The sequence below is a fragment of the Canis lupus genome, chromosome 3 (assembly GCF_048164855.1).
Source record: "Canis lupus baileyi chromosome 3, mCanLup2.hap1, whole genome shotgun sequence".
NCBI classification, from domain to species: Eukaryota; Metazoa; Chordata; class Mammalia; order Carnivora; family Canidae; genus Canis; species Canis lupus.
Window position 1 is genome coordinate 11,716,674 of NC_132840.1, and position 25,872 is coordinate 11,742,545.

At 51.5% G+C, this 25,872-nt stretch overlaps 1 protein-coding gene and 1 non-coding gene across 7 annotated transcripts; one reads left to right on the forward strand and one right to left on the reverse strand.

Moving 5' to 3' along the window:
• The first annotated feature begins 1,814 nt into the window (after window positions 1-1,814).
• TLE7 (TLE family member 7) lies at window positions 1,815-14,665 on the forward strand. 6 transcript variants are annotated; one of them, XM_072817811.1, is made up of 10 exons: window positions 1,815-2,085; window positions 10,695-11,077; window positions 11,176-11,198; window positions 11,375-11,433; window positions 12,151-12,360; window positions 12,469-12,710; window positions 12,910-13,051; window positions 13,210-13,363; window positions 13,899-13,962; window positions 14,290-14,665. In XM_072817811.1, exons 2-10 carry the CDS (start codon window positions 10,791-10,793, stop codon window positions 14,414-14,416), a joined length of 1,308 nt encoding a protein of 435 aa, XP_072673912.1. In that variant the 5' UTR covers window positions 1,815-2,085; window positions 10,695-10,790; the 3' UTR covers window positions 14,417-14,665. The 6 variants fall into 6 exon arrangements, with proteins under 6 accessions (XP_072673912.1, XP_072673923.1, XP_072673913.1 ...); XM_072817822.1 differs by having other exon boundaries at window positions 1,817-2,085; window positions 13,899-13,972; XM_072817812.1 differs by lacking the exon at window positions 1,815-2,085 and adding an exon at window positions 2,545-2,720.
• A 5,543-nt stretch (window positions 14,666-20,208) lies between these two features.
• Window positions 20,209-20,281, reverse strand: TRNAM-CAU (transfer RNA methionine (anticodon CAU)). Its single transcript has one exon. It is a non-coding gene; the product is annotated as a tRNA-Met (tRNA).
• Between the last annotated feature and the right edge of the window lie 5,591 nt (window positions 20,282-25,872).

Sequence of the window (25,872 nt, forward strand, 5' to 3'; positions counted from 1 at the left end):
GAAATACCTTTGTAAGATTTATGATATAGATATTTAACATGTAAAGATAGGTCTTACAATCAAGAGAAAGATATGTAATCTAATAGACCCCTCCCCAAATGACATTAACAGGCAGTTTTTAAAAAAATATCAAGATGACTAATAAAGTAAGAGATGTTCAGTCTCAGTCCTCTAAGGAGTGAAAAGGAAACCTGCACACAGTCATACACAGGGAGCCTTCAGACCTCTCTTCCACAGACCATCCCATAAACACACACATAATCATACACAGACACATACAATGTACCCTATGTACACAGAGGCTGTACGCCCCACCCCCATAGGCCACTGACACTTGGTCCTGCATGTTCTGTAGCTTGAGCAGACATTGTTGGCTAAGGATGCTGTCTTGTGTATTTCAAAAGAACCATTCCTGTTAGAAAGCCAATGATGTGCTGTAGGACCTCAGCAGAGCGTCATCCTGGGGATGCCACTGTGTGGAAGTCCCACTGCTCTCTGCCCCCAGGCTTCTGGGAGCTGAGCATGAGTAGAGTCCAGACCCTGGAGCTCCCAGAACACAGGAAGGAGCACGGGCTTTCTTCCCCCTATCTGACCCTACTCCTCTGGGCAGTTCCAGAGGATACCCTAAGACCAAAGTGCCCCAGGTCATGGTGTCCAAGTCCTTAATTTACTTAAGAAACAGGCCCAAAGAGGGATGGCACTACCTCTGGTCCCACAGCAAATCAAGTGCTAATGTGATCTTTTACCCAGGTGGGAAGGGTACAGCACTACCCAAGTCATCCTGGTTCATGAGCAGCCACTAGCTGGGTCTCCACAGTCCTGGCTCCTGGCAGGGTCTGGCAGTTTCTGTGCCATGGCAAGACCAAGGCAGGGATTCTAGGAGGGTCAAGAGCCACCTACTGTCTGGGATCTGCTACCGGTGTCCTGTGTGACCACAATCTCTCTGGGTCTCAGGCTCTTGTCAGTGCAGGGTGGGGGCTGGTCCCGGAACTCCAGGCCCTTCCCACCAGATGGTTCCTGAGGATTTTCTCTCTCTAGGTTTATTACTGTCCAGGACAGGTCCTCTGTTCGGATCCCGAGGACAAGAGGAAGAAGAAAGATACCTGCAGAGCCTCATGAAGTCACATGGCTCCATCATCCCAGTAGTCCTACCATCTTGTATCCTCAGTGCTCATTACTCCAGCGCAGAGCTGCTTGGGTCCAGTGGAAGCCTTACCAGGAACAAAGGAGCCACGGCACCAGAGACTTCTGTTCCCTCACAAAAGCTCTTCTATTTTTCTGAACTGGAGCTGTGGGTCTGGAAGGGCCAGGATTAAATAGTCTTTCTCCCTTAGCCCAGTTAGCACACCCTTCCGGCCCAGCCTGTCACACTGGAAGGGCCCTCAGAGAACATCTGGTCCTGTCCCATCCAGGTAAGGAGGCAATTGGCCTGTCCAGGTCAGCGGTAAATGTGGCTGCCCACAGGCACCCAGCAGGTCAGGGGACAGCCTGGGGAGAAAGGCCGAAGCAGGACGAGGCTCCAGTGTCATCTGGGGGGCCAAGAGGCCCAGCACAGCTACCCCTGGGCTGGCATCCCCCTCCTCCTGACACTAGGGCTAGGGGTTGTGAGAAGAGGCCTCTGGACCCAGTCTGCCTCTGCGGACCCCAGAGTCGGCAGACCACAGCCCCACTGTGTGCTACCCTGTCTCTTCATAGGGACCTGAGGACACCCCCTCCCACAGGCCCAGGTCGACCGTGCTGGGGAAGCCGAGATGAGGCGAACCGTGGCCTCCCCGCGTCCCTAGTCCTCGGGCTGAGAGCTCCCTACAGTCCCTTCCCCCAGCTCAGGCGGGGACGCCGCACAGACCACGTGGTCCCCAGCAAATCCAGCACGTCCCAGGGCTCCCGGGGCTCCAGCCCTGGGGCCGAGCCCGCTCTGCTGGGCCCGGGCTCCTGCGCCGGGCCTCGGGCTGCCGGCGACCCGAGCCTCCCTGCTGCTCCAGCGCTGCCTGCTCCTTGCGGCGCGGGCCCGGTGGCTCCGGTGATCAGCCGCGCCGGCTCCCGGAACCCCCGCGCTGCCCGGCCCGTTCCCTGCAGCCCGCCACGGTAAGGGGCAGTTGGGCCACCCGCCCTTGGCCCGCATGCTCCCGGGGTGGGGACCCGAGGCTCCGGATCCCGGGCGCCCGGGCCGCGGCGCCGCGTGGGGGGCAGCTGGCAGCCGTCTGCGGCCGCCTCAGTCCCGGCGGCTGGGCGCGCGCTCCCGCCCCCGCGCCCCGTCAGCCTCGGTGCGAGGAGGGCAGGGGCGTCGGGCCTGTGCGCGCCGGGGCCGCGACCTGCTCCTGGGCGCGAGAAGCCATTAGCAGCCGCCGGCCGCCCGCCTCGGCGCCCTGCTGCCCCCGGCGGCCGCGTCCCTCCCTGCAGGGCGCGGGAAGCCCAGGCCCGCCGCCGTGGGGGCCGCCGCGGGGGGCTCACCCCCCCCCCGGCCTTGAGCCCGGGCTGCCCCTTGAGCACACGGCAGCCGCGGTGGGGGTGGGGTGCACGCGGGCCGGGGACCCCTAGAACGCTGCGCCAGCGCCCTGCAGACCTTCCAGGTGGCCCTCGGCCGACGTCCCCCCGCCCCCGCAAGTCTGAGGCGCCGCCTGGAAGCCCGAGGGGGCGCCCGGTGAAGCCGGCGAGGAGGGGCCGGTTGCCCGCGGGCCCGGGGCCGGAGGGCGGGGTGTGGCCCAAAGATGCCTCGGCAGGTAAGGGGCGTCGAGGGCGGAAGCGGGACCGCGTTCCAGAGAACCGGAGCGTTCTGCAGCGGGGCCGCGGCTGAGGCGGCTGAGGGGAGGCACCCCGGGGAGGGAGCCGCCTCCGCAGCCGCGCTCGCCCGGGAGGGGCTCGCAGGAGCGGCCGGTCAGCCCCGCGGGCAGCGGGCGGCGAGCAGCGGCGCGGGCACCGGGTGGGCGGGGGCCTAGCCCGGGCCGTGCCCCTGCCCCTGCCCCCGCCCCCCGCCGGCTCTCCCGCCTCCGCCCAGCCCCCTCGCCGCCCCGCGGTCGCCTCAGCCCCAGGCCCCGGCCGCGACCTCCACCAGCTGCCAGCGCTCCCCGCGGGTTGTTTTCCCACAGCGTCGGGGGGGGGGCTCCCTGGGCGAGGCGGCCCTGGCTCCCTAGCTCCAGGCCAGCGGGCCCTGTTACTGAATCAAGAAGTGTTTGGTGCTGCGGCTTAGACGGCTTACCCACTCACAGCGACGTCGGACGTCAGGTGAATTCCCGGGGAGGCCCTAGTGCCGAGAGAGCAGGAACTCCCGGGCTCGGGGAGCCACCGAGGAGCACAACCTCCGCGCACCGCGCCGGGCCTCGGAGCGCAAACGTCTCAGCGCTTGATTGCGCTCCCAGCGCCCACCGGAGGGCGCTCCGCCCCCCAGAGAAAGCTCTGGACGCCGACGACTGAGGTCCAGGTCTGAGAGTTCGGCTCCGGCCTCGGGGTTTGCCCACCGGGTACCGCTGCGTCCGCCCGCTCCTGCCCGCCCCAAGCTGCCACTGGGGGGGGCCAAGGTGTCCCGGGGCAGGTAGGGCCACCCGGCGGCTGGCGGGCTCTTCTCCTGGGGAGCAAAGGTTACGAAAACCACCAGCTAAACTGCCCGGTGTTTGCTGGATGAAGAAGGAAAAATGCTGTGGGAACTCGCGAGGCCTCTCACTCGCGACAGGATGACAGTTTTTCTTTCTTTATTGTGGTAAAATACCCATAAAATTGACCACTTTAACTATTTCAAAGTGTATGATTCGGTTACATTAAGTACATTCACAGTGTTGTGTGCCCATCACCACTCTCTAGTTGCAGATCACTCCAAAAGGAGACCCCATTAAGGAATCACTCCCCCCCCCCCCCCCTCAGCCCCTGGCAACCACCAGTCTGCTCTCTGTCTCTAGGGCTTTGCCGGTTCTGGATATTTCCCGTAAGTGGAACTTTGCGTCTGGCTTCTTTCACTCAGTGTAATGTTCTCAAGGCTCATCCATGTTGTTGCATGAATCAGTACTTCATCCCTTTTTATTGGCGACTAATGGTCATGGTGTGCATAGACCACATTTCGTTTGTCCATCCGTTGATGACGCTTGGGTTGTTTGTACCTTTTGGCTGTTGTGAATAATGCTTACTATGAACATTGGTGTGCAAAAATCTGTCGGAGGCTCTCTTTTCAGTTCTCTCAGGTGTATACCTAGGAGTGGAATTGCGAGGTTAGGTGGTAATTCTGTGTTTAACTTTTGAAGGAACTGCCAAGCTGTTTTCCACAGGGGCCGCACTATTTTGCATTCCCACCAACAGTGCCCAGGCATCCCAGCGTCTCCACATCCTCACCAACATTTATTATTTGCTGTAAATTTTTGTTGTTATATCCATCCTGTGAAGTGGAATATCATTGTGGATTTGACTTCTATTTCCCTGATAACTACTGATGTTGAGCATCTTTTAACTGGTCTTTAGACTCCGGTCTTGCCCCCATCTATCCACTCAAGAGTAGGCTGAGTCCTTTCAAAACACAAGTCTGATCCTGTCTCCCCCAGCTCAGAACCCCTCGGGGGCTCCCCCACCTACTCTCCCTAGACTAGAACACACCTTCCTACCTTTCTGGCCCCCACAACACACTCTCTGTGCTCCAGGCCCTAGAAGCTTCTCCCAGTTGTTAAAATACACTAATCCAAACCTTTGTACCTGCTATTCTCTCTACCCAGAACATTCTCCTGTGCTCTTCTCCACCCCACTTCCCCCCAGAATACCTTTCATCCTTCATGTTGCAGACCTCACTGACCCCTCATGACCTTTCACATCTGGTGTGTCCCCCTTCCCTGTGCTCCCCTGTCACACCCTCCCTAACTCCATCCTGTCACTTTCCATTCTGATTTGTAATTCACAGCTCAACTATCAGTGTCACCCCAAAGACTGAAATCCAAAAGGGTCAAGGCCAGATTTGTAGGCTCAGCCCTGTGTCCTCAGAGCCCAAGGCAGCAGGGGTGCAATAAACCTGTGCTCACTGGCCACTTGGAGGGAAAGATAATGGGTGAGTGGGTGGGTACACAGTATTTGATTGAGGTCCTGGATCCAGTCTGCTAACTCCACCTGGAAGTTCTAACACCCTGGTTCACACATCTTTGGTCTTACCTGATGGCCACCAGCCCGGGTACAGTCTAGGCTCAAGATGGGTGCCACCATCCACAGGCACAGTTGAGAGACAATAGAGCGAAACTGTCTTTTCTCCATCTAGGTTATAAATTCCTTTTGTGGTCATTTCCCTTTTCTATCTTAAACTAAATTCCGGGATCCCTGGGTGGCGCAGTGGTTTAGCGCCTGCCTTTGGCCCAGGGTGCGATCCTGGAGACCCGGGATCGAATCCCACGTCGGTCTCCTGGTGCATGGAGCCTGCTTCTCCCTCTGCCTATGTCTCTGCCTCTCTCTCTCTCTCTCTCTCTGTGTGTGTGTGTGTGTGTGTGACTATCATAAATAAATAAATTAATTTAAAAAAATAAAATAAAATAAATTCCTTCTGTGCCCTTGACCTTCCTTTGTCACTCTGGTCCCTCCATCCTCAGCCTCTTGAATGTTCCCACCTGCTTCCCTCTACCCTCTCACAAACACAATGGTCCTGTTTCCCTCTCTGCAGAACCCTCTACTTGAGTGGTTTCCAACCTTAGCTCACATTGGAACCACAGTGGGAACTCTGAAAAATCCTGACACCCAGGCCACAGTCCTACTAATAGTAATGGAGAGGGCACAGGTCCTTGAGCACCGATAAACACCCAGGTTACTTTAACTTGCCTCTAAGTTTGAGAACCACTGTTCTTGACACTGCACCCCTCAGAGCTGCCCCGTTTCTTCTTTTGTTCATGTCTCAGTTGAGTACCCTGTTATAACCCCCCACATAACCCTCACTTATGTTCTTCCCAGTGTCTGACAACTCAAATCTTAGCATTTCCAGTGTCTGGCCAAAGAATGCGCAGGAAGCATCCTCTCCAGGCTGTTGAAGCCAAATGGCCACCTGTTCCTGGCATCCTCCATCTCTCTGCAGCCTGGAAGAGGGCCATGTGGGATTGTGTGGACCTGGCGTCAAATCCTAACTCCAGCCCTTTGTTGCTGTATGAGGTTACTTGAGCAAGTTACTTAAGCTCTCTGAATCTCATTTTCTGTAAACGTAACTTCCCTGCTGGAGCAGCTGAAAATGGACACCGATAACCCAGAAATGCACATCTAGTGAATGCCCTGCAATGAATGTAGCTGATTGTGATCCAGACCCTATGCGCCTTCCGGCAAATCTCTTCTCCATGGGCTGCCTCCCTGCACAAGGGTCTTCCCATTGGCCTCTCTCACCTCTTTTTCTTTCCTTTTCCTCAGACCCCTTAGAGTTGCTCACCCTTACTTGAAAGCATTTACTTGAAACCTGGTCTTGTCAAAGCCCTATTAACCTTTGGGTCTGACTTCAGCTTTAGGAAGGAATTCATAAAAAATAAAAAAATAAAAAAAAAAAGGAATTTATCTTGCCCTCTCCATTTTACCAGACATTTTACCAGACATAATACCAGACATTATCTGGAAGGCCACAGGCAGAGAAAACTGAGGCACCGGCCGGCAACTTGTGAGAGCTCATGGTGCCTGGAAGTGGCAGGCCTGGGCTTCAAATCAGGACAGTTTGACAGAAGGGTTGGGCTCCTCACTGCAGGGCTGGTGGCCTCCCATTGAGAAACCTAGGCTTGTGGCCTGGATCCTCTGTGTTCCCTGCAACTCTTTCTAGATATTGCCAAACTCCTAAACTTTATACATTTAGATGTGGAAGGTAAAATAGAGAACCTTCTAGAATAAAACAAAGGGGCATATCATCATGATACTGAGGGCAGCAAATATTTCCTAAATATGACTCCAAAAAAAAAAAAAAAGTTAACCTTAGAAGGTTAGATAAGCTGTACTGAATTAAAATTAAGAACTATGGGACGCTTGGGTGGCTCAGTAGTTGAGCATCTGCCTTTGGCTCAGGGGGTGATCCTGGAGTTCCAGCATCAAGTCCCACATTGGGCTCCTGCATGGAGCCTACTTCTCCCTCTGCCTATGTCTCTGCCTCTCTCTCTGTGTGTCTTTCATGAATAAATAAAAAAATCTTAAAAAAAAATTAAGAACTTCTTTTCATCTAGACACCATTAAGAGAGCTAAAAGGCCAGCCACAAACTGGCAGTGCACACGTTCTGCCAAAGGATTCATAGGCAGAATACAGAAAGGACCCCTATTATTCACTACAGCTCCCTCACAAACATATTTTTAAAAATTATGTAGGCCTAGCTTTGGACCCAGCTCTTCCACCTGTTCAGTGAGATCTCCATGAAGTTCTGACTCCCTAAATTAATTCTTGTATTTCCAAAGTGGGGATAAAATCCATGTTTCACTGTTGTTTCCTGTGAGAATCAGAAAAGGGATAATTCACCAAAAATGGATCATGGGTCAGCTGGGGAATTCTATCAATACTCCTCTGTCCCTCCCTCTCAGGTTGGAGCTCCCCAAGGACTTGGGCCAGGTCTTAACCTGATGGCTAGCAATGTGCCCGGAGTACATGGGAGTATAAATGTGATACATGGGTGGACGAGGAACAGCATTCCTGGATGAGGGAACAGCATGAGGGGAGCGAGGGTGGAAAGGTGCAGTCAAGCTCTTTGGGGGGTCAGGTTAAGGTATTATCAGGGGAAAAGTGAGACCAGGCTGGGCCCAGAAGGGGATGATGGATCTTAAATACCGAGCCAAAGATAATACCAGACATTATCTGGAAGGCCACAGGCAACCATAAAAGTTTTACGGATGAGGGGTGCATAAATGATGGGAAAAGAGAGAAAGGGAGAGACAGAGAGCTTTGGAGATTAGAGGTCAGAGATAGTAAAAGATTTCTCTGGATGTAGTGGCCATTTGAGGACTGATGCTTCCAAAGAAGGGAGCAAGGAACCAGAGTAGAAGTGAGAGTGTGTTCAGTGGGAGGGGTGGGCCAGAGGCCCGGGGTGCGTGGAGGGGAAGAGCAAGAGGGGATGCGGTTCACTGCCCCTTCACTCCTGCAGAAGGACCACCAGACACAGGGGTTCGCAGTGGTTCTCAAATGTGGCACCCTGGAAGTTGTTAGAAATACCATCTGGGTCCCCACCCCATTCCTACAGATTCAGTCTCTGGGGTGGGCCTTGCTCTCCAGATTCTGATGAATACTCAAATTTAAGAGCTGCCGGATGAGACAGGCCTCCGTGGCGATCCGTTTCAGAGACTCTGATGAAAGATGAACGATCACAGAGCCAGGCTCAGTCGGGGCCCCAGAGGAGGACTAGTGCCCCACCTCCCGTCATAACCCTAAGGGGATGCACCTGGAGATAAGCACCCGCACGGGCTCTTGGGGACAGCCTAACCAGCTCTCCGTCTCTGCGTCTCTGCGCCAACACTGGCTCTTGCGGGCGGCCTGAACCCGATCCAGAGACTTACCCCCTAAAACTTTGTTGCTCCATCTAGCCTCCTGCCAGGACTTCCCTCGGCAGACCCCTGTCCCATCCCTCTTCCAAGGATTGGGGGGCTAATTGGAAATGGCAGGTTGAGGCCATGCCTGGGAAGATACTTAATGCAGGTTCTGACCCAGAGCTTGATTATCAATTAGGCTAAGGTTTAAAAATAGCAGACCTGCAGGGGAGTGGGGCAGTGCCTGGGCGCTGGGTGTGGGAGGGAGGGTCCCGGCACCGGCACCGGCACCGGCACCGGCACCGGCACCGATTAGGTCTCAGTTCTGCTTCCCCTTCTCTGGGGGTTTGACCTTCTGCCTTCAGGGTGAGTTTCCTGCTGTGGGGGGGATCGGTGACCGGATGGACGCCCAGCACTAGCATTTTGTATTGAAACTTGCATAAGAATTCCCTGGGAGGGGAGGGGAGTGGTCTCTGCATTCCCAGCTCTGGGGATAGAGCAGAGTGGGATTCAGTCATATGGACCCTTCCTTCTGCTCTTTCTAGAAAGTCTTGTCTTACTCTTAGGGTGAAATCCTCTTCATCTGTGAAATTCTGACTAAATGGCCTCACTGCCTTTAAGCTTTACCCAAGGGCAGCTTGCTGGTCCCTCCCTGCCCATCCTTGTCACACTGGTGGGTGTGTGCTGTGAGCTTCCACCCACTTAAAGGAACCTGATGCAAGTCAGGGTGAATTTGTTAAATTATTTAAACAAGTAACTAAGCATCACAAGGACCCCAAATTATCATTTGGCGGAAGATAAGAAAGTGGATTTGGTGGAGAAAAACATTCAAGGTCTGACAACTTTAAATTTAGGTTCAAAGAGCTACACAGGTACAAAAATTCTCCTGAGTTGGGCAGAGGCAAATCTTCCTCTAGTTCTTGTCGCTATGTCAATTTGCACTCCCAAAGGCCACTACTCTTCCTAATTTCTTATGTGCATACAAATTTATGCAAAGATAGGTTCAGATTGCCATCCTTCTTTTACACCGAAGCTGCATATTATGCACTTCGTCTGAACCTTGGATCCACCACTCCCCTCATTAACACACCTAGAAAATTTCCTGGTCCTTGCAGATGTGTCCTTATTATCGTTAACAGTTGTGTAGTATTCCACATTATGCACGTACTGTACTGTAACATGTCACTAGTCCCTTCCTGTGGCTATGGGACTTGTCTATATTATCTGCTGTCACAGCACTTCAGCTGGGACATCATTTTGCCTATATTTAAGTGTTAAGTCAGAGGGCAACTGCATCTGTGCCTACAGTGAGTGTGTCTTCCCTCTTCTCACAGGGAGGTAGGGAAGGTGACTGTTCAGAGCCAGACTCGGGTTAGGGGGTGGGGGAATAACAGGGATTTGAACCTTTCTCCTGTGTTTTTTAGTTATCTGTTCTCCTGAGCTTCAGTTTTTAAAATCTGTAAAATGCAGCTCACGCAGTAATCCGGGTGAAATGGGATCAACTACGTATAAAGTGTTTGGTTCTCGGCCATATGCAGAGTGAGACCTCAGAGTGTCCAGAGTAGCAGAGTCTGGCCATACAACAGTTCCCCAGGCCTGCTCGAGCTACCTGTCAGGCAGCCTGGAGGACAGCCTTAAATCCTCAAAGCTCTGGTCCCCAGTGCAGCCCACAGATAACTGCCCTTGCAGCCATTTGGTGAGGGTCTGTCCCTAGCCTTATGTAATTCTGAGTATCCTACACACATAATTCCATTCAGTTCCCAGGATATCCCATAGAGTAGGAGAGAAGAATATCCCCACCAGCCAACTTCTCTGTCATTGTGCGACCTTGCCCCTCCAAATGGAATGTCACATTTGCATGACACCTTGGGGTGCTTCCACTGTTGTTGTCTCAAGGCAGAAAAAAGAGCCTATGACCTGAGTAGAGTTTCCTGTTGCCCCATGTTCACACTGGGGAGGAGTCCTCATTTGAGAGGTATATTGCCAGATGAAAGGGTGACTTTGATTTTGTAGGACTGGAAACACCATCTGTGTGTCTAGAAGGAAAAACATAACACCTGCTGCTAACATCTCAAAACGGGTGCGTGAAACTTTCACCTTTAACACCATCACTGCCAGCATTTAGGATAAAACATGATTCAGCAGTCAACCTTTTGAATGCTCTCATCACTCTTGATCTGAGAACTGTTCTTGACCTGAGAGTGTTCTCAGACCCTTGTAAATAGATCCTAAACAGTGTGCATGTATACTGTATCTGTTCTCTCTTGCTACAGGGGCTCAGGACAAATTGGTCACCCAGGTGCTGTTTGATGGGCTCCTTTCTCAAGCCCTAGAACCCGGTGGCTCAGACACTTCACCGATCTGAGAACATGAGTAGAGAGAAGGAAGAGGCATTATTTAGTATACTTAGTATATATGATGAGCCAGAGGAGGGGAGCAACATGCCGGAAAGTTCTGGCATTTCCCAGGATGAAGACCAAGCACAGACCCAACCTGAGGGGGTGTATGGGACACCCCAGCAGCCTCTTGGGTCCCCGATGCAGCATGACCCAGTTTATCAGCAGCAGTGGGTCCTCCAGACTCCAGACAGATCTGAGCTCCAGGCCAGTTGGCTCTCTGAGACGGAGCCAGAAGCAGCAGCAGAGCTGAACCCCAGGTGGGTCTTGCTTGAACCCAACTGGTGGTGGGAGGGGGGATCCTAGCACAGAGCTCTCCCGATCACACTGTGTCCCCCCTCCTCTCCATGTGTCATAGCTTCCCGCCAGGACCCGAATTTGGTAAGTCTCAGCTGGGTCACCTGGGCAGGGAAGGTGGCAAGGCTGGGCCTCAGATGGGGGAGGGGGGCAAGGCACGAGGCCTGGTGTCAGGAAAGCAACCTTCCCCTTGAATCTGCGGTTCTGTTGCTGTTCGCCGCCCTCTCTGTGAGCAGGTGGGTGTTGGTTTTTCCCTGCAGGCCAGGCTTGCCCTTCGCCTCCGCCCAGTGAAGAAGTCTGGTCATTCCTCAGGGCAATTGTAAGTGTATTATTTTTCTAAACTTGGGATCTTTGCCTTCCCTACTACCTCCCAAAACAAGAAGCTAGTAAGAGAAGGTGAGGACATGCAATGTGTCCTCGTTCTCTTTCCCATAGGTGGTGGGTTTCCTGTAGCTCTCTGCCTTTTTTCTTTTTTTAAAGATTTTATTTGTTTATTCATGAGAGAGAGAGAGAGAGAGAGAGAGAGAGGCAGAGACACAGGCAGAGGGAGAAGCAGGCTCCCTATAGGGAGCCTGATGTGGGACTTGATCCCTGACCCCAGGATCAGGACCTGAGCCAAAGGCAGCTGCTCAACCACCACTAAGCCACCAGACATCCCATCCCTGCTTCTTTTGAACTAGGCTGCCCAGCTCTCACCACCAGTGTTTAGAGCCTTTGGCTCATAGTGTCACCTCTTCTAGAGCTGTGTCTGAGGGGCAGTGGGGTGGGGGGGAGGGGGTTCCTAACCGGTCCTGCTCTTACTGCTGGCACACAGAATTGTCTCAGAACATGGCCTGAGTATCCAGGAGGGAAGCCTGGCACCATGCTGCTAGTGCAAAAGGTTGTTGATGGTTGGGTTCCCAGATGAGGACATTTTTTCGCTCTGGGTCAGGAAGAGCTGTCAGGTGAACAGTCAGATGGGGCAGGCTGTCGCGCATGGATGACAGGAGGCCAGGACTGTGCCCTTTGCTGGCCACCCACTTTCTCCTCTCCTCAGCCACCCATTCCAGATGAAGTGGTCGTCAGGCAGAGGGTCCCACGGAGGTCCTGGAAGGTTGGCAGGCTCCGCCATGGAAAGAAAGTCTATGCCGTTGCCATTAGCTCAACTCACCATGTATACACGTGTGGCCACGGCTACATTAAGGTGTGGGACAAGAGCGCTCTGTACAGCTACAACATGCCCCCGCAGGCCCAGCTGGACCTGCAGGTGAGTGGTGTTCAGGACGGGCCGTGGGAACCCAGATGTGACCTCTGTCGTGAGACTCAGAGGTCACACCTCCAGGAGGTGATGTGAAGGTGGGAACTATTCCTACAGGACCGCCAGAACTGTGTCCTCACCTGCAAGCTCTTCCCTGACGAGCGGAGCCTCATCACTGGGGGTCTGTCCCGGAGCCTGACTCTCTGGGACCTGGCACCCACACCCCGCATCAGGGCACAGCTGGCCTCCACGGGCCCCATGTGCTATTCCCTGGCACTCTCCTCCAATGCCCAGATCTGCTTGGCTTGTTTCAAAGGATTTGTCGAGATTTGGGATTTGCGGAACCAGATCTTGATCAGGTACGATCTAGGGGAGGGCTTGATGGTAAGGTCTTTGGGAAAGCTGGTATCCCTTTCTGGGCCTCCCTCCCCCCTCTGTGCAGGAGGACTAGGTGAGTGTGTGTGGAGAATATATGCAGGGTGCTGCTGGCGGCTTCCTGGGCCCACGACTTCCGGGTATTTAGCCAGTGCATGCACCTCTGAACTGTTTTCCCATCAGGAAGCATGAAGTCCCAGAATATGGGTCCCGATGTGTGGACATCGTGGGCAATAAGTTCTGGACGGGAGGTGAAGACACCAGACTATATTCCTGGGACCTGAGGAGCTACCAGAGGTTACAGCAGCACGATTTGCAGCATGAGGTGTCTGGGCATCTGGGCAGCCACCACCGGGCTGAGGGCAGTCCCTGTGGCTGGGAGCCGGGGGCGCTCGCAGGGGTGGGGACAGAGTTTCAAGAGAGGGCACGGATGATGGGGGTGTGGGCAGTTCAGAGTGGTGACTCCATCCTTCTTCCACACAGATCCTCAGCATTACCCATGACCCCAGTGAGGAATGGGTGCTGGTAGGCTTGAGAACAAGTGATATCATAATCCTCCACACACATCGGAGAGAGAAGTTCAAGGCAGTCCTTCATAAATACGTCAACCACCACAACCTCAAGTTTGCCTCCTGTGGTGAGTAGAAGCCAGACGACCTCCTCTAGGGGTCCCATCGTATCACAAGATGTCCGCTCATCTACAGAGTCTGGGCCCAGCCTGGTTTCAGGCTCTGTTCCTCCCTCTCCAGCCTCAGGCCCTGGCCAAGTGGAGTCCCAGGTGTCCGTTTCCCTACCGCTCTTACTTCCGCATCCACGTCTCCCTTCCCCACCGCTGCCTCTCCTTCTGTGGCCTGGTGCCCTACCTGTCTCCTGTCCCTGTCCCTCTCCTTTCTGGCTTTCTGAGTGCCTTCATACACTGAACAGCAGCCCAGAGACTCAGGCGGGCAGAAGACGCCCCATCTGATTGTTCTTTGCTCAGTGATACTGACTACGATCCCATATGTGGCAGGAGGGCCAGATGAGGGAATGGTTTGGCTCTTGGGTCTGATTTTTATAGACCCGCACACTGAGCCAGAGAAAGAGCGGCCCTTTCCCTAGTCATCTTGGGGATGGAGCTGGGACTGGAATGCAAGCTTGGTCTCTGGCCTCTCCACCTGCCTTTCCTTCACCAGGGAGCTATTTTGTGACCACACTGGACGAGTCGATCCACTGCATAGCTGCACCTTCTCTACAAAGGTTGTTTCAGGTATTGGGAGGAGGGATGCGCAACCCCAGGCAAGCAGAACTAGTAGACCTAGATCCTAGTGGGTCAGGTCCCAAGGACAGTCCCAGAAAGTACCTCTGGGCTGGCATCTGGGGCCATTTAATAGAGGAAGGGGAATGAGGACTCAAGGTTCTGTGACCTCACAGGCTCCACCTTGAGCCCTGAGAGCTGCCCCATGCTCTCCAGACTGAACCTCAGGTCCAACCTTTGCCTTAAAACAGCCCCGTGTGAGGCCTTCATCTCTAGCCCATGCCTGGCCGCTGCCTGTGGTCATACTTTTGGCCTCTCTTTCCCTATAGGCAGAGGAGCCTACGGATATTCTGTGTTGTGATGTGTCTTCAGACAACCAGTATCTGGTCACGGGCTCCAAGAATAGTGCCACGGTTTACCAGCTCTTGTACTGAAGTTTGCATGTTGTGCTCCTGATGGTGAAGACCCAGAGGAGGCCGGCAGGCTGAGGGGATGACCATCTTCATGCCCTGATACCTCCACCTTACCCTCGATGGCCGGTCATCTGGCCATTCCCTCCTCCCAGTACACACCTAGTCTGTGCTCTCAGGTTTTTATGATATGGCTTAGGAGTTTTTCTTTGTTATTATTCTACCACTGATTTCTGCATTTCAGTGGGGGAAACTTGCCTTTATAATTAACAAAATAGAAAAGCAAAAACCAAAATGGCCTGATACGTGGTCAGTTTTTTCAAATAACAAACTCACTGGATGGATTGCATACAACCCCCTCAGCAACTTCCAGGGTGGGAAAGGAATATTAGACTAGAGTTAGTTTTGTTTGTAACTTTTTTTCGGTGGTCAGAATTCTTGGAACCTTCAGAAAGCTCAAGAAGAAAGGTACGTACCTGTACAAACTTTCAGGCTGTATCAGGGAGTCAGCAGACCAACAACACTCCATTCTTGACCCAGGTTACGACTCCACGAGCTGGTTTAACCATATCCCGAGGAAGGGTGCTCTCTCCTTGTAGCTCACCTGGCTTTGCCTGAGTCTTTCGAAGGCCTGATTTTCATTCTGGCATTCTGTAGTATTTTGTCTGGCCCTTTGCAGGCATAAAAAGCCCAGTTCCTGACACCAAGCCGTAGAGGCCTGCTGTCCTATCCTTGACCACTCTGCCTTGCTTGTTGGTATTGGCGAGGCTGAGACAGCTACAGTTGGTAGCTTAGGGTTGCCACTGGGAGGAGGTGACCGAGTGTGCCACTCTTTGCACCGGGATACTGTCAGGTACCTCGTTCTTGCCGATGGATCATAAGTGAGGAAGGAGGCTTGTTCCTGGACCAGAGGCTAAAGGAGTAGTAGCCTCTACAAGCTCAAGGCAATGATGTGGAGGCCCCTGTGGATTGCAGAGCCGCGGGATGGAAGCATCCCTTGTCCACAAATCGAACATGGAGAAAACTGCCTGCTTTGGGGTATGGTAAAAGTAAACTGGTGTTTGAGCTGTTACACATTTTGGAATCTATTTGTTACTATTGCCCTGGAAACCACAAACTTTTACTTAAAGGGTTAAAGTATAAATAGTTTAGGCTCTGCCCTATGGTTTTTGCCCCAGTCACCCAACTCTGCTGTTGGTGAGAATCTGCTGTTGTAGCATGCAAGCAGCCATAGACAATTAATGTACAAATGCACGTGGCTGTGTTCCAGCAGAATTTTATTTATAAAAACAGGCAGTGGGCCATATTTGGTCTGCTGGATGAGGTTTGCCGACCCCTGCTATAGCTAGTGTGTCTCTAAATAATAGGAGTAATTAAAATCCACTAAAAAATATGATACAGAGGGTAGAGGTCAACAGTAGATCTAGCCCACTGGGCTAGACACAAATTTATAACAAGTGTCCACTGAAAGATGAATTGACAAACAAAATGTGATGTGTATGTAATATGCAGACACACAAGGAAATGTTATCATTCAGCCTTTTAAAAGGAAGGAAATTCTGACACCCGCTATAATGTGATGAACCTTGAAGATTGCGTGGGAAGCGAACTAAGCCAATCCCAAAAGGACATATACTGTGATTCTAGTCCTATGAGGTACTTAGATGATTCCTAGAGCCAGAGCGCAGAATGTGGTTACAAGGGCCTGAGAGAGAGCAAGAAATGGGAGCTTGGTGTTTGACAGGGACAGAGTTTCAGTGTTGCAAGATGAGAGGGACTCTGGGGATGGATGGTGGTGATGGTGGCACAGCCATGTGGATGTGCTCGATGCCACTGACCTGTATACCTCAAGATGGTTAAGATGGTATAAGTTCTGTTATGTGTATTTTACAGGATTAAAAAAACAACTAGGAAATTAGAGATCAAATCTAGAATAGAAGTAATCTCTGGGGAGGTAGGGAGAGAAATTGTGTCATTAAGTGACAAAAAAGGAGCTTTAACTCCAATTGCAATGTTTATTTCTTCAAAAATAAAGTTCATCAGAATAAAAAATGAGCACCTAGGGGAGACCATCAAGAACAGAGGCAGACAACCCACAGAAGGGGAAAGGACATTTGCAAATCCTGCTTCTGGTAAGGAGCTTCTATCCAAAACATATAAAGAATTCTTAGAACTCAAAAATAAGAAGACAAGGAAACCAATTTTTAAAAGGGCAAAAGGATTTGAATAGACATTTCTCCAAAGAAGGTATACTGATGGCTGACCAGCAAGGAGGGGAAAGGATGCTCACCATAATTAGGAAAATACAAATCAAATCCACAAGGAAATACCACTTCACATCTGCTAGGAGGGCTAGAATAAAACCAACAACAGCAAGTGTTGGTAAGGATGTGGAGAAACTGGAATCCCAAATAGTGCAGCTGCTTTGAACAATAATTGGTAGCTCAAAATGCTAAACATAGCATCACCATGTGACCCAGCAACCCCACTCTTAGGCATGTGTCCAAGAGAACTGAAACAAGAAAAAAGCATGTAACTTGGGAGAGTAATAACTGGAGTGATAAAGTAAAAGAATTATAAAATTTTTTCTGGAAGGTATAAGTCCTGGGGTGCTTGCCGGCTCAGTCCATAGAGCATGCGACTCTTGATCTCTCAGGGTTGTGAGTTTGAGCCCCACGTTGGGCACAGAGATAACTTAAAAAAAAGGTAAAAACCCCTGTTAGCAGTAGTTTCCATAAGTCAAGTAGTAGCATTGAAATTTCTAGGTTAATTACTAAAAGAATATTAAACAAGGGTATAGTTTTCAAAAAAAGAGGGAAAATGCTGGCATAAACAAGTATAACATTAATATTAGTATTTATATTTATAATCAATATAATCTATTAACCCATTAATTTGATATTAATCTACTATTAATATAAGAATAAAGCAATCCAAAAGAAAAGATACATGTTAACTAATTAGAATTTTTTTAAAGATTTTTTATTTATTCATGAGACACACACAGAGAGAGGCAGAGACATAGGCAGAGGGAGAAGCAGGCTTGCAAGGAGCTGAATCTGGGACTCCATCCCTGGATCCGGGACTTTATCCCGGGACCCCAGGGATCATGCCTTGAGCTGAAGGCAGATGCTCAACCGCTGAGCCACCCAGACGTCTCAACTAATTAGAATTTAAATAAAAACTTGAAACAAAAATAAAAGAGCAACAGACAACAGGCAGAACAAAAAGGGAAACCTTATTAAAATGGTAGATTTGAATTCAAACATGTCAGTAATTATGTTAAATTTGAATAGAGTATATATTCCTATTAACCTGTAGGGGTTATTAGACTGGATTAAAAATACAACAAATGTAGGTGTTTATTTTTTATTATTCTTTTTTTAAGATTTTATTTATTTATTCATGAGAGAGAGGCAGAGACAGGCAGAGGGCGAAGCAAGGTCCCTACAGGGGATGCAGGACTCAATCCCAGACCCCAGGATCACGACCTGAGCCAAAGGTAGCTGCTCCAGTGTATGTGTTTAAAGGAGACATTAAAACAAGGATACCGACCGAAAGTATGAAACTCATGGAAAAAGATGCTTTCTTGTACACACTAAATAAAAGTAAACTGATATATTACTATTAGACCACATGTAGCTTATTTTATTTTTTTAAGATTTTATTTATTTATTCATAGACACAGAGAGAGAGAGGCGGAGACACAGGCAGAGGGAGAAGCAGGCTCCATGCAGGGAGCCCGACGGATCCGGGGTCTCCAGGATCACGCCCTGGGCTGCAGGTGGCGCCAAACCGCTGCGTCACCGGGGCTGCCCACCACATGTAGTTTAAAATAAAAAGCAGGGCAGCCCAGGTGGCTCAGTGGCTTAGGACTGCCTTCAGCCCAGGGTGTGATCCTGGAGACCGAGGATCGAGTCCCAGGTCAGGCACCCTGCATGGAGCCTGCTTTTCTCTCCCTCTGTCTCTCATGAGTAAATAAAATCTAAAAAAAAAAAAGAGCAATATTTGCAGCAAAGGTGAACATTTTATAAGTGTTCAGGTTCAATTCACAACAGAGATACAAGAATTATATGCTTTATGCACTTATTAATGCATAAATATATATTAAATTTTACATACATATAAAATATGTAATCATAAAAAATATATACAAATTGACAAAATAGAAAAAATCTATCAATAACCAATAGTTCAAACAGAAGTCTTAAAAATAACAGAAGGTGGGGATCCCTGGTGGCTCAGCGGTTTGGCACCTGCCTTTGGTCCAGGGTGTAATCCTGGAGTCCTGGGCTTAGAGACCCGCGTCGGGCTCCGGGCCTGGAGCCTGCTCCTCCCTCTGCCTGTGTCTCTGCCTCTCTCTCTCTCTCTCTCTATGTCTATCATGAATAAATAAATAAAATCTTAAAAAAAAAAACAACCTACAGATTTTAAAAGAGAATATAGAAGATTAACGTGAGTAGGAAACATGAGTAAACGTGAGTACAATGCATACAACCAGTACAGAATACATATTTTTTCCCACATTCAGAAAAAAAGCATTTACAAAATGCAACCAAACACTGAGCTATCAATTTCAGAGGATTTAATTCTTACAGAATATATTCTATGACCAGGGAACCTGGCTGGCTCAGCTGGTCGAGCACGTGACTCAACCTCAGGGCAGTGAGTTTAAGCCCCTCTGGGGGTTGTGGGGCTTACTTAAGAATAAAAATTAAAAAAAAAAAAAGAATAAAAAAAGAATAAATATAAAATAAAAATAATTTTAAAAGATATAAAAGTATAAAATATATAACATAAAAAACTTAAAATATACTAAAAATATTTTGTTGCTGTGAAGAACAAAGGCAAAAGAAATGTAGATAAAATTAGATTTCCTTACAACTTGCAGCCCAGTGAAGCACTTGAGGCGGGCGGAGTAGGACATTCGTGCGAACTCCCAGGTGTCTTACAGCGAATGCTTTGCTAGAGGGAAAAACACCCACGGCTGCACCACAACCAGGTCTCCAGGATCCCGTAAATCTTCTTTAACATATGAAAATACTTTTGGAAACTCCCTCATCTTTCCCTCCCCCGACTGCAAAGTATGTAAGGAAGGCTTCTCAAAAATCCCAGTGCAGCTCGTTCCGCCCACGGGCCCCGCCCAGGCTCTATAATAAAACCACCCTTTTGCACCAAAAACCCCTCAACAATTCTTAACCGCTGGCTCGGGAGCCCCGCCTCAAACCATATCCCTGTGACCACCACGCGACCCTTTAAGACAGAAGTGAATCAAGAAAAGAAAAGTAGGAAATCAAGAAAACTAGAAATTTCTCTATCTCGGAAAAGAAGAAGAAATATACTCGTAAAGCATGAACGGGGACGAAACCCCAGTCGAGGCCCCGGTGGACGAATCCCGAGGCCCGCGGGGCTCCGCCGGGGCACCGGGGCGCGGCCTGGGTCACCTGCGGGCGCCCCACCTGGCCGTCCTGGGACCCGGGGGCGGGGCCGGCTGCCCAGGTGCCCCCCCCCCCCGGCCCCCGCCAGCCGGGTCTGCGGCGGAGCGACGGTGCAGCCTCGGGAGAAGCCGGGACGGCGCGGGGGCCGCGGACTCCGGGCAGCAGACAAGGCGGGGCGACCGGACGCGTCCGCAGGGCACTTCCTCGGATGCCGCAAAAGCAGCCGCGCTGCGGCCACGCTCCGTCCGCCTCCCCGCGCCGCCTCACTTACGGCTCTGGCCTGCGGGCGCGGGCGGCCCGTCCTTCCTCCCGCCTGCGCTGCGTCCCCGCTCCTCGGCCGGGCGGCGTCCTGCTCCCCGGGGCTTCCAGCAGCCTCGCGCCGCGGCACAGCAAAACGCCGTGCCCTCTCTGAGGCTCGAACTCAGGACCTTCAGATTATGAGACTGACGCGCTGCCCACTGCGCCAAGAGGGCCGCTGCGCCGGAGGGCCCCTTTCCCGGCGAAGGGAAGCGCCGGCGGCCCGGTCCGCCGCCCGAGCCGCCCCCGCGCGTCGGCTTCTCCCGGCAACCCCGGGGGCGGGGGGCGGGGGGCGGCTCCGAGGGGGCCGGGGTGTGGGCCTGAGGGCGGCTGCTGGCCGCGGGGGCACCTCAGGCTGGCGGAGCTCACCCGCGGGGCGGGGCGGGGGCGGGGCGGGGGCCTCCAAGCCCTGGTGCTGGACGGGGAGCGGGAGAGAGGACTCCAGAAGGCTCTTGGGGTGTGGGTTCAGTAGGAAAACAGGGAAGAGTCTGCGGTTACCTCGGTCTTGCCAGTTTACTAGACTCTGTAGTTTTGGATTCTCTTCTCCGAGGTCTGCTCCCTTATTACATGCGGGGGCATCTCGTCTTGAAGGGCAGACGAGCGACGCCATTCCCGAGCGGGCGGGCAGAGGGCTGGGTGGGCCCGAGCACAACCGTCCCCAGGACGCCTCCCCCCCCCCCCCCCCCCCCAGTCCTGCGGGGAAGCTTCTGCTGCGGATGCCCAGCGGGGCGGCTCCCAGGGAATCGCCGCCTGTCCCCCTCCTGCCCCATTGTTATGGGGTAAGAGGACTGTGCGGCCTTGTCAGCGTGTTCGCGCCCCAGCCCTCGGGGAATTCTTGCTTTGGGCAGAGTAACCGTATGTTTTTGTATCTGGTAGGACTCGCGGCTCCCGGGTGCTTGCGCCTTCAAGGGGTTTGGTGCTCCATTGGAAACAGGTTTCAGGCGATCTCTTGTACCACAGTTCACACGGATTCCCTCTTCCTTTCCTGATTTCTCAGAGCAGTAAGTGCCGGTAGGGTATCCTGTGCTTCCAGATTGCTCTCAGTTGCCTCTTCTATTGACTGGATGATCTGTGATCCACGGACGGGATCTGAGGCACCCCTAAGAACACCACATTCAGTGGTGGGTGGTGGGGGCTCTGGGCTCCACCCCAAGCCACCCTCGGCTACCATCTCCTGCCCAGACCCGCAGCTGGCAGCTGGTGGGAGAGGCTGCACTGAGCCAACAGCCCTGCACGGGAGTCAGGGGCTTGGGTTTGTTTTTCTCTCAGCTGCTACCCGACCTTGCCTTTGTGGCTTCTCCCTTTCATCCAGGGGTGGCACAAGTTCTGCTCCCAGAGTAGGAGGTGGAAACCAACAGCAGGAGGGGTTCCCAGGCACCCCTAGAGCTGTGAAGCCAGAGCTCCCTCCACCTCTCCCACCGTGAGTCTGCAGGGCCTTCCTGCCTTTCTCCCCGCCCGCTGCCCACTCATCCTAATCTGTTTCCTGGGCTCCTCTTGCACAGCAGCCTGGAGCTAGCAGAGATATTTCTTTCTTTCTTTCTTTTTTAAAAGATTTTATTTATGTATTCATGAGAGACAGAGAGAGAGAGACAGAGGCAGAGACACAGGCAGAGGAAGAAGCAGGCCCCATGCAGGGAGCCTGATGTGGGACTCGATCCCGGGACCATGGGATCACGCCCGGAGCCGAAGGCAGATGCTCACTCGCTGAGCCAGCCAAGCTTCCCAAGCAGAGATATTTCTTGCTCTTGGTCACTTCTTCGAAAGCTTTGCTCTTCCCCTGAGATGACTTCTCTTTCTCTGGGGCAGAGGTTGGTTTGGATTTTTCTGGGCCCTTTGGATTTTTCTGGGCCCTCTGCCACAGGCACAGAAGAACTAGTTTTAGCTTACTGAGAGTGGAGGGTCTGAGAGGAGAGGCAGGTGCAGCAGAGGGTACGGGCTTATTGTAAGGAGTCAATGTTGGAGATCCCTCCCGCCCCAAAACTTGGGTGGGCAGGGAACTGAGGGGAAATGCAGGCACCAGGGGATGTGAGCCGGGGGGGTGGGGGTGGGGGGGTGGCCCTGTCTTCTCTGTTTCCCTGGGACTTTCTTACCGGCTTCTTCATTTCTGAAATCAGCTCCTCCTCACACTTAGCTCAGCTACAATGCCTGCCACGAGCCCCTCCCTTGATTCTTTAGTCCTCCCCTCTGTTTCCATTCCAGCCCTCGGGTCACCGGAGATTGTATTTGAGACACCCAGCAAGTTATCACCTTTGGGGAGACGGACAGGTTTACTGTCTCAGATTCTGCACCCATCCCAGTGCCTCTTAGAGAAATGAAGAGCCATTCTCTCTAGGTGTTCCTTGGGGCCCTGATTTCAGGGACGCAGTGAGTGGGAAAACTGCTTTGTGTGTATTGGGCCCCAGATAGGGGGTCCTGAGGATTCCACAGGGGGGCACCAGTAGAGAAAGGAGAACTACCCCCGCCTGGCCCCCAGGGAGGGCCAAGGTCATGAAGTCCACCAGCAAGCAAAGTGAAGCTGCCCAGGGTCTCAGAAGGAATGCCTGCAGTTTTGCTACCCTTCCTTCAGGGGGCAGCCTTGCATCACCTCTAACACCTACATGCTTTGCGGGAATGTCAGGAGCCTTGCCTTTGAGACCTGGACTCTGGTCTTTGCTTGGACTTTGACTGGCTTTGTGATCTGAAGAAAGTCTCTTCACTTTCTGGGTTTGTTTCTCCTCTGTGAAGCAACTAGGTGAATCCCTTGCAGCTTATTTTAGGATACCAGCGTCCCATAAGTTCCCTGGGCTGTGGCCATGCAACCTAGGGGCCTGGGGACGAGTCCTCTGCCTTGCACTTCTCATAATGCCCTTAGAAGACCAGGTTTTGGAGACAACTGTGTGCGGCTGCTGGAGTGAGGTGCCTCTTCATCTCCGGGTCTGCCGTGGTTGGTTGTTTTAACCCCTCTATTCTCATAAAATGGCGATCATACCTGAATCTGCCTCCCTGGGCTGCTGAAGATTGAAGGGAGATACTATTCTAGAGTGTGCAGCATTCGCCTAGCATGGAGAGGCAGCTGCGGTGACTGTTGCTTGTCACTGATCCTTTGAAGCCGTGTGAGCTGGAGAGCCTTCTCTGGCTTTGCTGAGCTCCCCTACTCACTACCTGGTATGGAGAGTCCAGCTGTTCTCAAGGGCACCCCGTAGGGAGTAGGAGCAGCCCCCAGAGCTGCCGCAGCCCAGCCCGGTCAGTTACATTTCCTTGGCTTCCAAACCGACTACACATCAAAGTAACTGGGGAATGGTTGCTCTTCACCCACAAAAAAGTACTGATTTACAGCGTTAAATTCATCATATATTTCTGAGTTACTTATAGAGCTGGTAGGAGCTGAACTAAGATCATTCTATAGAAGGCAGTGGTCTTTGTAGCAGTCAGACAGTGTTTGAAAACCCCAAACCTGGGCAGCCTGGGTGGCTTAGCGGTTTGGCGCCTGCTTTCAGCCCAGGGCGTGATCCTGGAGACCCGGGATCAAGTCCCACATCAGGCTCCCTGTGTGGAGCCTGCTTCTCCCTCTGCCAGTGTCTCTGTGCCCCCCCCCCCCCCCCCGTCTCTCATGAAGAAATAAATCTTAAAAAAAAAAAAAAAAGAAAACCCCAAACCTCAGATTGTTGTCTGCATGCACCCTCTTGGGCAAAAGGAAGTTGGGGAAAGCACAGATGGTGTCTTCACAGTAGGTCTCAGGGAACTGGATGTGGAATCATGGGCTGGGGTGTGGGGTAGCACGGGAGGTGCTCCTGGGTGAGGCTGTGGTGGAGCGTCCTGATGGAGCCGGCATCTTTGTTTTGGTGTGACCATGGACATCAGAGAGATGACAGGTGGTCTGTGACATCCAGTTCTTTAGAGGAAAAGGATTTCTTTATCTGTGGATGGGACCCCCAGCTGGGCCCGCTAGGAGGCATACCATGCACTTGAGACCCCAGATGACTCCTAGGAACTGGTTTTTGGGCTTCCAGTCCAAATGAAACATCTTCAGCAGGAAGAGTAAGACCCCACAGGGTCTTATTATTATTAGCTTATTATTGGTGCTGGGAGCCAGATTTTGCCTGTGTTGATAGTTGGGCCAGAGGAACTCTCTGGGCATTGAAGGTGTCTTTTAGGAAGTTTCTGGTGACTTCTTACTTCTTGGAGTTGTTTAGAGAGAGGGACGTGGTTTATTGATAGAAAGGTTCATATGAAAAGTAAGCCTGGCAGTGTATCTAGGGAAACATTGAAAAGGGGGGAAGGTCTTTTAGTGTTTGTTCACCAGACATTAAAACAAACCATAAAGTCTCTGTAATTACAACAGTGTGGCCGTGGCACATGAATAGACAGACCAGTGGGATAGAAAGTGCAGAAATGAACCTAAATACAGATGGAAAGTTAGTGTATGATAAAGATGGCATCTTGAATCTCAGAGCAGTGATAGACTTCTTAATAAATGATGCTGGGAAGCTGGGCAGTCATTTCAAAAGATAAACTTAAATTCGTAGCTCACATATAGAAGAATATACTCAAACAGATCATGAATTTACATGTAAAAAATGAAACCCTGTAAGTACTAGTGGGGGGAAAAGAAGCATGGGTAAGTTCCCCTTGAGCTCAGTGTAAGGAACGGATTTCAAACTGACTCTGAATCCAGAGGCGAGTGAAGGAATCATTGGTAAGCTGGACATGGCAAAAAACACCATAAAGTCAAAATAACTAAAAAATTGAGAGAAAATATTCGCAGCCCCCAGTACTTGGGCTTTGCTACAAAGATGGAATGCTTAAAATCCTGACACATAGAGCACTCTTGAGAATTGAGGGACAGAGGATAAAATCTCCAAAAGAAAAATGAGAAAAGATGTAAGCAGACAATTTGCACACACACCCAGTGACCCAATGACGATGGTCCTCAAACATGGAAATGTGTTCAGGCACACTCATCACATGGGGATATGGAAACTCAAACAGCTGAGTGCCGGATGGTACCCTGGATTGGCTCCTACAACATGTAAGGGACATTAATGAGCAACTGGTAAAACCTGGGTGCAGTCTGTGGCTGAGTTAACATCTCCATGTTCATTTCCTGGTTTTGATCCTTGTGGTAACTGTTACGTGTTAACATCTGGAGAAGCTGGGTGGAGGGTCTGTGGGAGCTTTAATGATTACTTGGAAAGTTTTGAACATTAAAAACGAGGTTCTGCTTCAGCGAATCTTAGAAATGGGGCTCAGATTGTATTAACACACTCCCTGGGTGTTTCTGGTATTGAGGTGCAAATTCCCCTGGATCAGGTGAACTTTGTCCTTGAAATGTTGAAGGACTCATCAACACTCAAACAGAATAAACAAATGGATCAATAAAACGTGGCAGGTGTGATGGCTGCGTGATGAGGAGCGTAGACCTGGGCTGTGGGTGTGGGCAATTTCTCTGTCAGGAAATACATATGATATTTTTTAAATGTTAATTAAATAAAATGCTCCCTTATGAATGAGACACTTTCTGCTTTAACTAAATACCCAAATTCACTTACTCAAAAATACATTAAAGGTTTTGTGTGCCAGGCTGATCAGTCTTATAGGGATGAAAAATGGAAGAAAAGCCAGTTCCTTGTCCCCAAGGAGTTTCTGGTTCACTGGGTGAGATGGACGCTGGAAGTTCATGCTAACAGGGGCCAGGGTGTGGTCAAGACTCAAGGGGGCTTGGATTTGACCTGAGTGAACCTTCTGGGGCCTGTGGTGTACCGTTGGTCAGTTAGAATGTGGGGAAAGG